This window comes from Colias croceus, chromosome 7 (assembly GCF_905220415.1).
Source record: "Colias croceus chromosome 7, ilColCroc2.1".
Lineage (NCBI taxonomy): Eukaryota > Metazoa > Arthropoda > Insecta > Lepidoptera > Pieridae > Colias > Colias croceus.
Genome location: NC_059543.1, coordinates 1,606,171 through 1,621,231, shown reverse-complemented (window position 1 = coordinate 1,621,231; position 15,061 = coordinate 1,606,171). Strand labels below are relative to the sequence as shown.

Sequence of the window (15,061 nt, the reverse complement as noted above, 5' to 3'; positions counted from 1 at the left end):
ATATAATTTACTAACTGCTCCGCGCGGTTTCACCCCCGTGGCTTCACTCCTGTTGGTCGTAGCGTGATAATATAGCCTATAACCTTCCTCGATAAATGAGCTAGCTAACACCGAAAGAATTTTTCAAATCGGACCATTAGTTCCCGAGATTAGCGCGTTCAAACAAACAAACAAACTCTTCAGCTTTATAACATTAGTATAGATTAGCATAACCTTCATATGCTTTTTATTATTTATAACTATGTACTTATTATAACAATCATACATAAAGAAAAGTTTTACCATTCCTAATTTTAGCACCTAAAACCCCACAAGGCAATCCATCCATCTCTTTTAAGACGTAACATAAAAATATCTATCTTTAGAAAGCTAAGAGGAAGTTATTTACGAACACAAAACGAAAGTTTTCATCTAATACATTGCATTTACGAGACAAAGTTGTAGCATTAATCCGGAATCCCTCTATAAGACGGGCCTCCATCCTTGACCTAAGATAATGCCTTACTTTCCCCAGGACTATGGTACCAATATTTGTTAATATTTTGAATCGGACTATTTAAAATTGTATAGTGCATAATATAAAGTAATTTCGGAAAATTGTGAATACCAATTAGAGCATCACTTTATTGTAAGTACCTATCGTGAACGAATGGCATGAAGATTAGGTTTGATAATATTTGCATACATATTTGCGTAGTCATAACATATACTTGTTTACCCTGTCACCTGAATTACCCTTATTATGTTGCATATAAATATTTATTTAAAACCAAAAGATGTTTTGGAGGTTATTATTTTTTTAATAGATTTGTATATCTAGTCGATAGAACACAGAATGTAACTTTATCTCACGATCGAAGCCGCGCTGGTAAACTAGTATAAGATGTAATAAATAAAAGAATAATTCTATACTTGGAATACATGATATAGTATTCAATTACGAGTGATAGATGTCGGTTTGACATTTTTCGTGTTAAATAATTGTTTTAACCTTTTGTTTGCCGAAGATATCAAATAGCGATGTTTTAATATTTAAGAATGTTCTCGAAGTATAGTGGAAGTTCTTGTAGGTACAAATATTTATTTACGAACTATAACTAGGTTACAGCTTGTAACAAATTTACTCAGAAGGACAGAAAATATCTACTCATATTTTATAAAACTACATACTTACCTATATTCCTATAGTAAACGATAAATTCGCCTTATTTTTTAGAGTCGGTTATAAATCACTTATAGTTATGGTCACTCATTAGCTAAGTATTAATTAATTATAAAGTATTAATCTATTCTTACTTTTTATATTTTTACAAAAACAAAATCTGTCCGACCATGGTCCGACCATAGTTTGGCGTAGGTAGGTACCTTCTCTTTTTAGGGACTGAATAAAAATACGGGCCTAACCAATAAACTTTGAATGAATGTTTTTGAGTACAATTCATTTGTTTCTAGGTCGTTATTCGGCAACAATAGTACCAGATATACAGAAAAAAATTGGTTAAAAAATACTTGATTTTTCTTTATTTCAGAAAATCATACACCGTAATAAAATATAAGAAGCTTTTGTTCCCGTAAGTAATATGGACTTGCCAGTATTTTTCTCGAAAGGAAGTTTCTTTTTAAATACTTTTTTTATTAAACAATGTACAATTTCTTTATTCCATTGTCTATATTCATGTAATTGCATTTTCCTCGTTAATCTTTATTCGATCTTGATCATTTGTCTTTATTGCCTGCGAGTGCAGACTAGTTTATGTAGACTTTGGTCTAATAATAAAATATTGAGTTGCATTTTTTATTTATCACTATGCAGATCAGAGAATAAGTTGTTTTATATTTTCATCCAATACTTGAAAATTTGCCAACAGGAGATACAACAATACGATAATTTATAAAGTAGGTTTTATATTCTAACCAAAATGAGATACCTAGTCTTTATTTTTGTTATCATAAAAAGAAGGTACTGAAGCATAGCTAAATGATGAAAAAGCACACATTTTCATCTCGATCTGTAAGTATAAATTTATAAAATGTGCATTTAGTTATTGAGACTTTGTCTATCCTAAGTACTTAAACGCTATTTAACTTATGACATAACTAAAACATATAATATATTAAATATGACTTATACTATACCTACATATTCATATAGGGTAATTGCGCTGGTTTGCCGTCCAGCTTCTGTTTTCGTCCATTTGACTGACCTGCTATTATCACGTGCGTAAAACTTGAATACAAACCTACCTTCCCGCGCAAGTTTGCACTTTTTACGGTCCATAATGTTTAAGCAACAGTACTATCAACATGAAAATTTGATTTATTTGACAAGAATAGAAATATTATTATTTGACAAGAGATATTATTATTTGACAAGAAGAGAGTTCAAAAAATTAACGTAAAAGTGGCCGCTTCGCATACGTGCCTTGCAGATGTCATCGCGCGAGACAAAAATTTGCCGGCGAGAAAAGTTCATGGTAAGGTAAATCACTGTTTTAGCTAGTTTACGTAATGTTTTTGGTACGTATGTTTATTTCTAAGCATAATAAACGCAATTATAAGTGTTTATCATACTTTTTTATAATACTCTTCGAAATATTAAGTGGACGGATACTAGATTACCAAATTCTCAAAATATTTGGTTTTCGTCCAAGTGGACGGAAACTCAAACAGCTACGTGAATATTTGTTAGGGTCATTTTACTTTATCGGACCTTTAAAATACTGAATAGTTTCTCTCGAAGTGATCTTTATTGCTATTAGTTTAGTTTTTTTGGTTTCCGTCCACTGCTATGTCAGTGCTGCCAAAATAAAAAATATTTAAAGAAGTGGACGAAAACTAAATTTAGCTTTAAATGTTTTAGTTTTCGTCCATGAATGAGTATTGGAGTAGACAAAAATTAAATATAGCTATTCTTTTGCATTACTTTTCGTCTATTTTTACGTAAGTATTGAAAAGTTTTCGATTCAGTATCTTCCCTAAAAATAATTGCTGAGGGACAGAGTGTTGAAGGTACCTAATGTGTGACGTAGAGTCAATTATTCGTAGCATAAATGGGGGTAGGTCAGACATAATACACTGTATTATGGCTGTGTGTGTAGGTATAATACGTTTCATTTGATAAACAAAGTATTAGAATGAAAATTTTTGTTGTTAGAATGAATATTTATTTCTTAGTCCTGTAATTATTACTTGTTTAATTTACATTGTAAGGAACGCATTACGCATTCCTTTCTTTATTACGAATGATTATACAGTCATCACTAACGCCTTTAAGGATTGCCAAGTGCTACATAGATCTCAGTGTTGACTAGTTATATTGATTATTATTAGTAAAACCACAAGTAAAACTAAACCTGTAAGGTAGTAAGAAATTGTAATGTTAATTAAATAAACGTATATAATACCTGTAATTGATTTTTAACTTAATAGTTGACCTACCCTCCTTTTTCTACACGGTGGTCGAAAACTAGCTTACACTAGGACGAAAACCAGTTTTTTTGGATGAAAACTAGCATTTACCCTACTTTTGCAGAAAATAATTTAAATAAAAAGATACATCAAAATGATTTATTTTCCCTTAATACTATCTTAAAGAAGACTATATAAGGACTTAAAAAAAATATTATATGTTTAAGGAAGGGTGCTCCAAAATATTTATTTCGTATCACAAAGTTGGCAACTCCTATAATTGGAAGAAAACCAGCGCAATGACCTTACCTTTTATTTAAAAATAAGCAGATTTACCTAATAATATTTACTGAATTGCAGGACTATAATGATTCAAAAACATACATAATACGATATTCAACTCTGAAGTCTGAACACGATACAATATCGCGTGCACCGTGCAACTATATTATTATGCAAATGTTTGCAATTTATCGATACTTTCAAAAGCTTTGAACTCTTAACGATATGCTTCTAACGTATTTTCGATATTTTTCCTTCTTCTTATTATTTTGTAAACTCACTTACGAGCCTGCTTCGTGTAAACTTGACGATATCTCAAGGAAAAGCAACCTTTATCCCCAGATAAAAATATATCTTTTCCTCATTTACCTTTGAATGTATTTCTATTATTTCACAACGACCCTCGATATTTGAAAGGTCAAAATGTTGTTCTAATCTATAAAAAATTACGTTTGTCCAAATTATCTTACGCCCATTCTTCAAATACCTTCCGCATTTTAATGTAGAATTTTTATAAATTATGAAATCGAAAAACGGTACAGCTTTGTTGTCGTTTATATAGTATGTAAATTATCTGTGGTATAAATTATGCAGACCAAAATGCGGCCAATGTTTCAAATTTTAATCGACGTTCTGAAATGGAGGATGTTTTTTTTTTTATTAAAAGCGGTAAATAAAACGTAGCAAAAAGCAGCTCAATAAAAACATATTTTGATCAAATCGCGAAATCGCAAATTTATAAAAAATAAATTTACATTTATCAATGCAGAAAATTTCCGAGTGTTGCTAGGTATTAACTTCAAATAGACGCATATATTTTTGTCACCGGGTTATAACAACTTCATGCGTATTTCTTTCTGGAACTGGTTAGACAGTTTTAATGTTTAACGCGAATGTGTAGATTTACATGAATCGGGCTTTAGAATAATATTTAGGATGGTGTAAATACAGATGTGAGTGGAAGATTACGCTAAAATCAAAATAGAAGTTAAATAGATATAACAAGCTCTCCGCCCGCGGCTTCGCCCGCTTTGTCTAAAACCTAAAGCTGACTCGGTTGACTGATCTCGGGAACTACTGAGCCGATTTGAAAAATTCTTTCGGTGTTAGATAGCCCATTTATAGAGGAAGGATATAATTTATCATCTCACTAAGACCAACAGCGGAGCACTGCACGTAAAACCGCGGAGCACAGCTAGTACATTATAATATACTAAAACCTTCCTCCTGAATCACTGTATATCTATTAAAAAAACCGCATCAAACTCCGTTGCGCAATTTTAAGATTTAAGCCTACCTAGGGACAGAAAGCGACTTTGTTCATTGCTTTCGACTGATGAAAGAATAAAATCGGTCTAGTTGTATCGGAGCTTATTTTAATTTAAAATATAAAATAATATAGATTATTGTAGTCATAATTATTACCTAGTTATTAATATTACTGTTAAGTTAATGTAAATAAAGACAAAAGTTAAAACTATAAAGTATAAAGTATGTACTTATAAAGACGATTTTTTTAAGAACGATGTCAAAAGTTTCACTGAAGTTCGGCTACGAAGAGTTTTAATAAATGAGATCCAAATTATATAGTTAAACAATAATTTCACTGCGAACGCAAGTTATTATAATTCATTTGTGAATTTTCAGTATTAAAGTATTTCCACACACGATGTTCCCAAATGTATAAACAAATGTTTACTCTTTACTTTCTTTATTAAGGAAATGTGTAATTCTCCCAATAATACCTAATAAATGTGAAAGTTTGTGAGAATGGACGTATGTATGTACTCTTACACGAAAACTGCTGATCGCATTTCGATGAAACTTTACAGTAACATAGGTTGTATAACCTGATAAACATCAGAATAACACATCAGTCATAGAAATACTTAATTTTGCCTCTCTCTCTCTGCTTTATATTACGAAGTAGTATTAATACACTTCGTAATATAAAGCAGAACATGTCATCCCTTCAACCTTGTATTCACCAGTCACCTTATACTATCTAAACTAACAAAACACTTTTTGTTTGAGGAAAATAAACAATCTGGTGCAGGAAATAACACAAACATTACTTTCCTGTGTTATGAATTGTCTATGATACTATTTACCTTGTCTTTCGTTTTTCGTGAAACGCTTTGTGTAATTTGAAACACAAGGTTAGAAGAAACAATACTTTAAAATGCATTACCTAACTTTTTTTGGCGTTTATCAATTAGGTAGGTAGTACAATAAACAATCATCAAATCTAATGAAAGCTCACAGCTAAATTTTAACGTTGTTAATTCAAATATAAAAATATTAAAAAATGTACATATAATTTTTAACTATAAAAGCTTTTAGTATTTCTACAACAATTCTGTTACTACAAGATCTTCAGGAACCCTTCAAAATTGTCATTATTTCAACATCACAGAATTAAGAGGTCACGAATTTATTTCCCGCGCTTTTCCGTTAAATGGTTGTCACGAACACTCCACATTATCCTCCGTAGAAATCCTTGAAATCACAAATAAATGATTTAATCAACAAGAGTAAACCCTAAAGGCCTCCTTTAGTACGATAAAGCATTTATGACTGTATTCCCTAGGCCCAATCCATTCTTTCATCCCTTAATTTATTCGTAACGACTCGGTATCGCTTTTTCAATATATAAAAATAAAGAGATTGAAGAGTAATAGATAAAAATGTATACTAATAGCGAAAATAATGTAACATTTTATAAAAATACATAAGTATTTTTTTAACAGTGATAAAATAAAAGTTACTGGCTGATTTTTTATTATTTCTGCATCTGTTGAAAGCTTTGTTATCTGTGACACGAGTTGTTTGTAATACGTTAGTGGTAACAGGCTATTTAAAAAAAAGATATATTTCCACTAACGGTACACAGAGCGAGCAGCCTCGCGAGGCTTTACGTAGAAAATGCTTCGAGATTCTGCTCGCTTTTTATGGATCCGCCTTATGAATTGTCCTAATCATTGATATATTATATTCTATTTTCAAATAAACTTTTTTTCTTCTTGCATTGCTAATTCTATCTAGGTTAGTGCGATTTTTTTATAGATTTACATCGACCTACGCTAATTTCATTTATACAACACGGAACATAATAATAAATTCCTGAACGTATGTTATTTTGATTCTGGAACTGAATCGACTGTTTTTAATTTTCGATTAAATTGTGGGAGGAAATTAAAGCACTGTTGGGTAGAAAGAAAATAAATTATATAATAAATACCTAGGTATATTATTTGTTGATCGTATAATGAATATATTTCTAACTGTTAGAGTTAAGATGAAATAATAATTTATTGGTGTGAGAAAAATTGAGATTGTGGGTTTAAAAAACATCTATTTTTTATAAATAGGAAATCGCGATAAAACAGAAAATAAAATTCCTAGTTATAGCCACTTCTCTTTTGATAACATATTAAATCACAAAGGAAAAAACTAAAGATGTCTTCGCCATTACAAATCAATCAACTAAGCGGATATTATTATATAATGTCTAAAGATGCTCCAATAAATATCAATTGTAGATCACAACCCAGGAAATACTATTGTATCTTTTAAATCTTTTTGATGAATCTTTTCAATGGACTTCAAAGACTGGATGAAGAAGGAATTTAACGCTATAAGTACCTACGTTTAAGAATGTTACAAATGAATGTTTTCATACATCTTGGGTTTTTATCGTTTTCGTAATATGTTAGGTAGGTACGTGAGGTAAAGATAGTAAATTCAAATTTCATTTCAGTGAAATAACTTCTTTATGAAGCTAGAACAAATATACAAAAAAAAATACAAAAATACAAAAATCTTTATTATTACATAAACATTTGGTAGATAATACAATGCACTAATCTCCACACTAGGATTCCCTGTGTTGTGGAGAATAGTCTCTTCCAGCTTACGTCTTTTTACACAGTTTATACAGAGGTAAATTCTTAACTACGAAAATACATACAATATGCTAGTTGAATAAATTTCAAAATAAAATATTTAATATAGGTAAGTACCTAGATTTCATATTAGATACCTACCTAGGTATATCTACAAAAGAGTTGTTATAAAAGTAAATAATCAAGTGAGGTAAATAAAAGCCTGTATAATGTATCACATTGTTATATATTATATTTCATAAAATTGTGCTGCTTATAATATTACCCTATACTGTATCTAAGTTCTAACTTTCTAGTTTCCGCTGCTTTGATTTCTAACTAAAGTTTCTCCGAAATTTGAGGGCTGGCTAAGGAATAATTGAAAATTTGCATTGTTTTGACGTTATTAAATTGTCCTAGATCGTGATAAACTACACTGACATCACTTATAAGAAGCTGACAAGGAATATGGCCTACACTGAAGTTCTAAATAACCCACAAAAAAGTCACAAGCACTGTAAAACCAGAATTTGTATTAGAAAATATGAATATTGAATAACTATGTTGATAATTATTATTTACTAGCTTCCGCCCGCGACTTCGTCCGCGCGGTAAAATTAAGAAAAATTTAGATTTATTTTTTTTCTACGTATTTTTCCGGGATAAAAAGTATCCTATTTTATGCCCAGGATAATAAGGTAAAATTATACCAAGTTTCATCGAAATCGAACCGTTAGTTTTCACGTGATGCCTTCACATACAGACAGACAGACAGACAGACAGACAAAAATTTTTTTAATCACATATTTGGGTTTGGTATCGATCCAGTAACACCCTCTGCTATTTATTTTTTCAATATTTTCAATGTACAGAATTGACCCTTCTACAGACTTATTATATGTATAGATTTATTTATATTGTTACAGATGCAGATCTCTTCGTACCCCAGGCAACATTTTGGTGGCAAATCTCGCTCTCAGCGACTTCATAATGCTGGCAAAGACACCGATTTTTATTTTTAATTCCTTTAACCTCGGCCCAGCGCTGGGCAAAACAGGTAATGACTAATTGGCAAACGTTTAAAAACTCTCACCGACTATTTGCTTTTGATAAGCGCTTTTGTAAAAAAAGCTCTATTTTTAATACATATTTAGACATAATATAGGCTTAGGAATAATCTTACTCATATACATGTAATATATTGTATACTTATAGGTTCTTATATTATAATTTCAACATTTCGGTAACCATAATTTCAAATACCAATGTATAGGAAGGAAAGTGAAATTCCTCTATCGAAAAAGGGTACGACCAGGCCAAAGTTTATCGATATCTATGCCACAGAATATAGTACACTGAAATACGTAGCCCTAGTTTCCCGCCACGGGAACCGGATTCAATTTTAACATTTTGCGGGATGTATAATTTCCCACAAGACCTTTATGTTAGCGAAGCGTTCCATAATTTCAAAGCAGTTTGTGTTCAAATAATTATTCACAACTTTAGATATTTTGATTAGTTTATTTTACCTTGTTTTTATTAACTTTAATATGCTCAAAGGAATAACAGATTCACGAAGTTTGACATTAATTATATTTTATAGTTTCTTCTGAGATTCAAACGTAAAAATGTAAGCGTGTATATTATTGTAGGAATCCTGAGTTTTGATATACTCTACTTCGACTATGATAAAATTATTACGGTTTGCCAATGCAAAGAAGATTCATCATCTAAGTTCCTATAGATAAAGTTTTTCAGACATCAATAAAACACATTTCAAGAAAGCAAATTTATTCATTATAATATTAGAGTGTAGGTATAAGACGAAAACAATATTTCCATTTATTACATGACTAACTTATTTAAAACATGTTGTTTTTTAATCTTTATATTAATGTTATCTTCGTAACAGGATGCGTGATCTACGGTTTCGTGGGGGGCTTAAGCGGCACCACATCCATCGCCACTCTGACCGCCATCGCGCTTGACCGCTACTGGGCCGTGGTCCACCCTCTGGAGCCCCTCCGAGCCCTAACAGCCATCCGAGCTCGCCTATTCGCAGTCGGCGCCTGGATCTACGCAGGAATATTCTCCATTATTCCCGCTCTCGACATTGGCTATGGACATTACGTGCCAGAAGGCTACCTAACCAGTTGCAGCTTCGACTATCTCACAGATGAACTGCCGCCTCGATACTTCATATTCGTCTTCTTCTGCGCCGCCTGGCTCGGCCCCCTCTGTATCATCTGCTTCTGCTATACGAGAATACTTCGCATCGTCGTTGGCAGCAGAAATATGAATAGCAAAAACCAAGAAGAGAGAATGTCCTCTCGTCATGTTAAGGAGCACACGAAACGCAAAGCCGAAATTAAACTAGCCGGCCTTGTTATTGCTGTGATCGCTCTCTTCTTTATCTCTTGGACCCCATACGCTATAGTAACTCTTTTAGGCATATTTGGCCTCAAAGACGCCATTACTCCAGCTATTTCCATGATTCCAGCTTTATTCTGCAAAACGGCTGCGTGCATCGATCCATTTATTTACATCATCACACATCCCAAGTTCCGAAAGGAATTGCAAAAGATGCTCTTCAAAGACAAATCAAGAAGAATGACTGGAACGTTTAAAAGCGTCGGATATTCTGTGGATGCTAGTAAAGTGTATAGAGTTAGTAAAGACCTCAGCGACACGGATGTAGAGGTTATCGAAATGAGAGACATTCCATATCATAACGAGGCGAAGGGTAACGCTGTGCAAACAGTCTCGTCTAAGATATCGCAAAGACAGAATTCGCAAAGATCATTGGGGAGTGTGAGCATGAAAAGTTATGAAGAGGATGTGGTTAGTCCCCCATCTTGGTACACAAAACCTCAATTTACAAAGTCGAGAAGTTTCAGCCGAAAGTCGACAAAAAGCTCGTGTTAATTACAAGTATTGATGTTTTAATATTTCTAGTGATATAATAGTTGAGAAAATTTCTTGAGATTATAACTTTTCTAAGTGACTAATCACGGAATTCATGAGATTATAGAATTTAATAGATAAATACCATTAATTATGAAAAGTGAAAACATAGTTGTAGAAAGATAGGTATATTTTTCTATGTATGGAAACATACGAAGCACGATCTCACTCCTCATTTATTTCCGGCTTTGTATAATTAGATACAATTTAATTTAATTCTAATTAATTTTACAAAAAAAAAAAAAATTCCGTTTGTTTTTGTTTAGAATATAAACTTTTCTTTATAAACTCTAAGTAAATCTTAAATTTTTATATCTTTGTTTTTTATTTAAATTTTGTTTTAACAAGAGTGTTTTCAAATTTACCCCACTTACATGAAGGTGGCTATTTGTAATGTAACATATTTATTACAAAATATTATTTGAAGATTTATCCTTATAGCCAAAGAACCCATTTCAAAATAAGTTACGTTTATAAAAACTGTACTCATAATTGTTTAATCCTTACCTATGTGTGTGATCTCTCTTCACACCCGTTAAAACAAAAAATGTATCAAATATCTAGATATTTCATTCATACATACCTACAGAATCTTATATTATCTATAAATAAATTTTTGATAAAATAAAGCTTTATTATATGGAAACCTATGTATTTTATTTAGCAGTGCTTGATTATTGATGCTACAAGTTTTATTTATACTTCTACTTCATATAAAATATGCACGAATGTAAAAAAACTGATCTACTTATATATACCTAAAAAAAAATATCTGTAGTTCCGAGTTCGATATATTCAAATACTTATGTATCAGGTAAGATGGTTTGGGGTAATTTCGGTTGATAAAAAGCCACAATAATGCCAAATTAATGCGTAGCTGATGATTGTTGAAGTTATACTTCTTTTGGCGCGATGAAGAAAAATGATAAGAGTGAATTTTTACGATGCGCGCATACCGACACCTAAATTTAACAGCATGAAGTTAGTTCTCGGTGGTATGAAAAATGATAACTATGTTCAAGTTGTATATTCTAGTATTTTTTTTCCATACGCCAAAGAAGTATAACTTCTAACGCGTGTACATAAGTACACACACTCTTTTTGTCCATTAGCTAATATATTTTCATAATATATCTATAAGTAAATACTATTTAAAAATAAAATGAGCCTCGATCAACATATTCAGACCTCATTGAGAATGAGAACTAGGTACATTGAAAAATTACCCTAATGCATTATACCTGTTGGAAATACATTTAGCATAAAGCAAATAATATTTAAAAAGTTACATAATACTGTGTGTTTATATATTTATAAATATATCTACAATGATAAGAGATACAGTTTAATGAACATAAATGTTATGTCATCTGAATTTTAAAAAATAGTTATAAAAATATCAATCTACTATGCAAATGTTATCTCTTACATTCTATTTAGAGACTCGTCTATTTTTCTGGACATGTATAAATAGAAGTTTTATTGAAAGCACGTCTTTTATTTTAACCTTGGTTTAAAGAAAAAAACAAAAAATAACTGTTGTAGACTCTAATGTTGTAGAACATCTGACAAATGCTCATTGAATTGAATAAAATTATTATGAGAATAATTATAGAGAATCCTTAATCTTCAATAATTTATGTTATAGTATGTACAGAATTTAAATCAGTCATATTCAAAATTTAAATGAAGTAGATTTCCTAAGACCATAATATTTTAAAGAGCAAGCTAGCTTTCCAACCACGACTTAATACCCACTTGGTCAAAGAATAATAATTCCCTCCCACAGTTCCCACCGGAATGAGGTGTTTCACCGCATTTTAAAGTAAACCATAATAATATAACTCCAGCCTTCTAACTTTAAATCGCTCGGTAACAACGGAAAGAGATAAACAAACAAATAATATTTTATCGAGTAAAGTGACTAGGTATGAAGTCATATTATGTACTCTGTGAAAACATAGTGAAAAAACGCCTTTATGGCTTTCGTGTTATGTTGGCAGCACTGGCCATATGTCATTTTGACACTATTGACTTTGTAATTTTACAATAACAGAAAATGACATTTGTTGTACATAACCTAGCTTTGCTTAGACGAAAAATCCTTTTTATTAGTGAAAAATGTATAAATGCACAAAAATTTTGCACCAAAACCCCATATAATGTGTTGTTCTTTGGTTCTGATGAAATTGGACTTAGCAGCTTACGTAAAATTAATTCTTTAAGGTAAAAATAACTACTGCCTAGCATTAGATTTAATATTTACATGAAATCACTATAATTATCAGTTTTCTACAGGAAATCTGAAAAAGTAATAAGTCGGCTACATCTAGTAACTGCTAATAGTTCTAAGAACAAGAGTACAATAGAAAAATTCGCACAAAGCGAAGGAATCCCAATATTGCAATGGCCAAACTTAAACATTCAAAATGCCGAGTACGATATCGGCTTAATAGTTGCATTTGGACATTTAATCAAAAAGGATGTTCTTGACAAATTTCCTTTGTAAGTATACTGTAAGTTTATAATAATACCTAACGTGGTCTAAGAGCCCACTGGATCATACTTATTTTCTGAAGAACATAATGTGGGGCATAAAGTAATAGTATTTATATTATGTAGTGAATGTACATACCAGCCAGTTTGGTTGTTACAAAAAACAATTTTTCTTACAGGTATAAAATAAAATATAAAAATACTTTTTAAATGCTTTATTTTAATTTTTCAGAGGTATGGTTAATGTTCATCCCAGTCTATTACCTCGATGGAGGGGTGCTGCTCCCATAATCCACACTTTGTTAAAAGGTGATGAAGTTGCTGGTGTGTCACTAATGAAAATAAAACCAGATAAATTTGATATTGGTATGTATTTAAAATTTAAATCCCTACTAATATTATAAATGCGAAAGTAACTCTGTCTGTCTGTTACGCTTGCCCCGCTTAAACCTCTCAACCGATTTTGAAGAAAATTTGGCACAGACAATCTTTAGACCCTGAGAAAGAACATAGGCTACTTTATATCAAAACACCACGCGGGCGAAGCCGCGGGCGGAAGCTAGTATGATATAAATATTGAAGCATTCTATTTCCTTGTGTATATGCAGTCTACATCTATTTCAGTGATAAATTTTCTTTATTTCCAAGTGTTTACTTTATAATATAATAATAAATCAGGTGAAAATAATGGGTTACTTACATAAAAACTCGTAATATCATACCAAACTTAGCTATATTGAGAAGACCGTATGATTTTGCTGTTCAAGATTTATAAAGAGTGCTGACCTATATCACACAGAAATCAATATTTGAATTAGATGCATATAAATGCAACAATTTCATTCAAAGTTTACAACAAAAAAAAAGATGTGTGGCACTCGGGGACTGCCGCGGTAAAGCTATTGCATGCTATGCCTTCAAGCCACACCTCCGCCCGTCGGAGTGGGGAGAGTGAGGTTTTTCGTTACGGAATTTCTCGATTCGGTCCCCGCGCTCAAGGCCCGCGATAGAAGCTATGCTTAAAAATATTTTTATGAATTACAGGTGAAATAATAAGCCAGAAAGTAGTTCCTGTGCCAAATGATATACTGTTACCAGAATTGACAAAACAACTATCAGATATTGGAGGAGAGATGTTAGTAGCCTGTATGAGAGCATTACCAACTAGTCTTGATAATGCTAAGCCACAGAGTAATGAAGGAGTTACTTATGGTAAATATTTATTGTGTTTGAAAATAAAATTAATGCATTTTTTTGTGTTTAATATATTTGTTAACTACATCATAATTTGTGGAATAATTATATGACTTCACCAAAATTTTAAAGTTTAAACCATACATTTATTTATTAGACATTAATGTATCAAGTATTTCTATAAATATAAATGTATTATACTGTAATGTTTCATCCCAATCTGTCCAGTAGTTTTTTGTGAAAGCGTAACAAACATCCATTCAAGAAACTTTCGCGCTTATTACATTATAATTATTATAGTAGGATTAAATCAAGGATTAAATATATTTTCATTGTTTTTTCAGCAAAGAAAATCAATAAAACAATCAGTGAAGTCAGATGGTCAGAAATGACAGCTAAACAAGTTTATAATCTGTATCGAGCGACATACGGCCTCTATCCATTGACAACAACATTCAGAGACAAACCAATGAAATTATTCAATGCTTTTCTTGTACCAGATGAAAATATCGAACGAAATTTGCAACCAATCGGATCACTAGAATATTGTACACAAAGAGACGCCGTAAAAATACTATGCAAAGACAGAAAATATATTTATTTCAAGTCCCTTAGGATATTGGGGAAGCGGGAAATTACGGCGCTTGATTTTTACAACGGTTATATTAAAAATATTCCCTTAGATAAGAGAAAATATGTAGTAGGTTGTTGATTTAGTAAATAAATGTTATTAAAGTTTATGAAGTTTTTTCTTTTCCTTCAGAGTTTATCAGACCAGTTTTTGAAGTGAAACTTCTTTCTCGGGGTTGGAAATAAATTTAGTGTTACATTTT

The 15,061-nt window shown here is 31.5% G+C and overlaps 2 protein-coding genes across 3 annotated transcripts in view; both read left to right on the top strand.

Annotated features, from left to right (window-relative positions):
• The window catches only part of LOC123693152 (opsin, ultraviolet-sensitive-like), a 52,004-nt gene extending 40,479 nt beyond the window's left edge, over positions 1 to 11,525 (top strand). For both annotated transcript variants that reach the window (XM_045638123.1, XM_045638122.1), the window contains exons 2-3: positions 8,501 to 8,631; positions 9,487 to 11,525. In XM_045638123.1, coding sequence (XP_045494079.1) covers positions 8,501 to 8,631; positions 9,487 to 10,499 — 1,144 coding nt within the window. In that variant the 3' untranslated portion in view covers positions 10,500 to 11,525. The remainder of the gene's footprint in view (positions 1 to 8,500; positions 8,632 to 9,486) is intronic.
• A 1,057-nt stretch (positions 11,526 to 12,582) lies between these two features.
• On the top strand, positions 12,583 to 14,968 carry LOC123693118 (methionyl-tRNA formyltransferase, mitochondrial). Its single transcript, XM_045638077.1, has 5 exons — positions 12,583 to 12,764; positions 12,837 to 13,043; positions 13,267 to 13,400; positions 14,079 to 14,246; positions 14,573 to 14,968. Exons 1-5 carry the CDS (start codon positions 12,598 to 12,600, stop codon positions 14,938 to 14,940), a joined length of 1,044 nt encoding a protein of 347 aa, XP_045494033.1. The 5' UTR covers positions 12,583 to 12,597; the 3' UTR covers positions 14,941 to 14,968.
• The last annotated feature ends 93 nt before the right edge of the window (positions 14,969 to 15,061 follow it).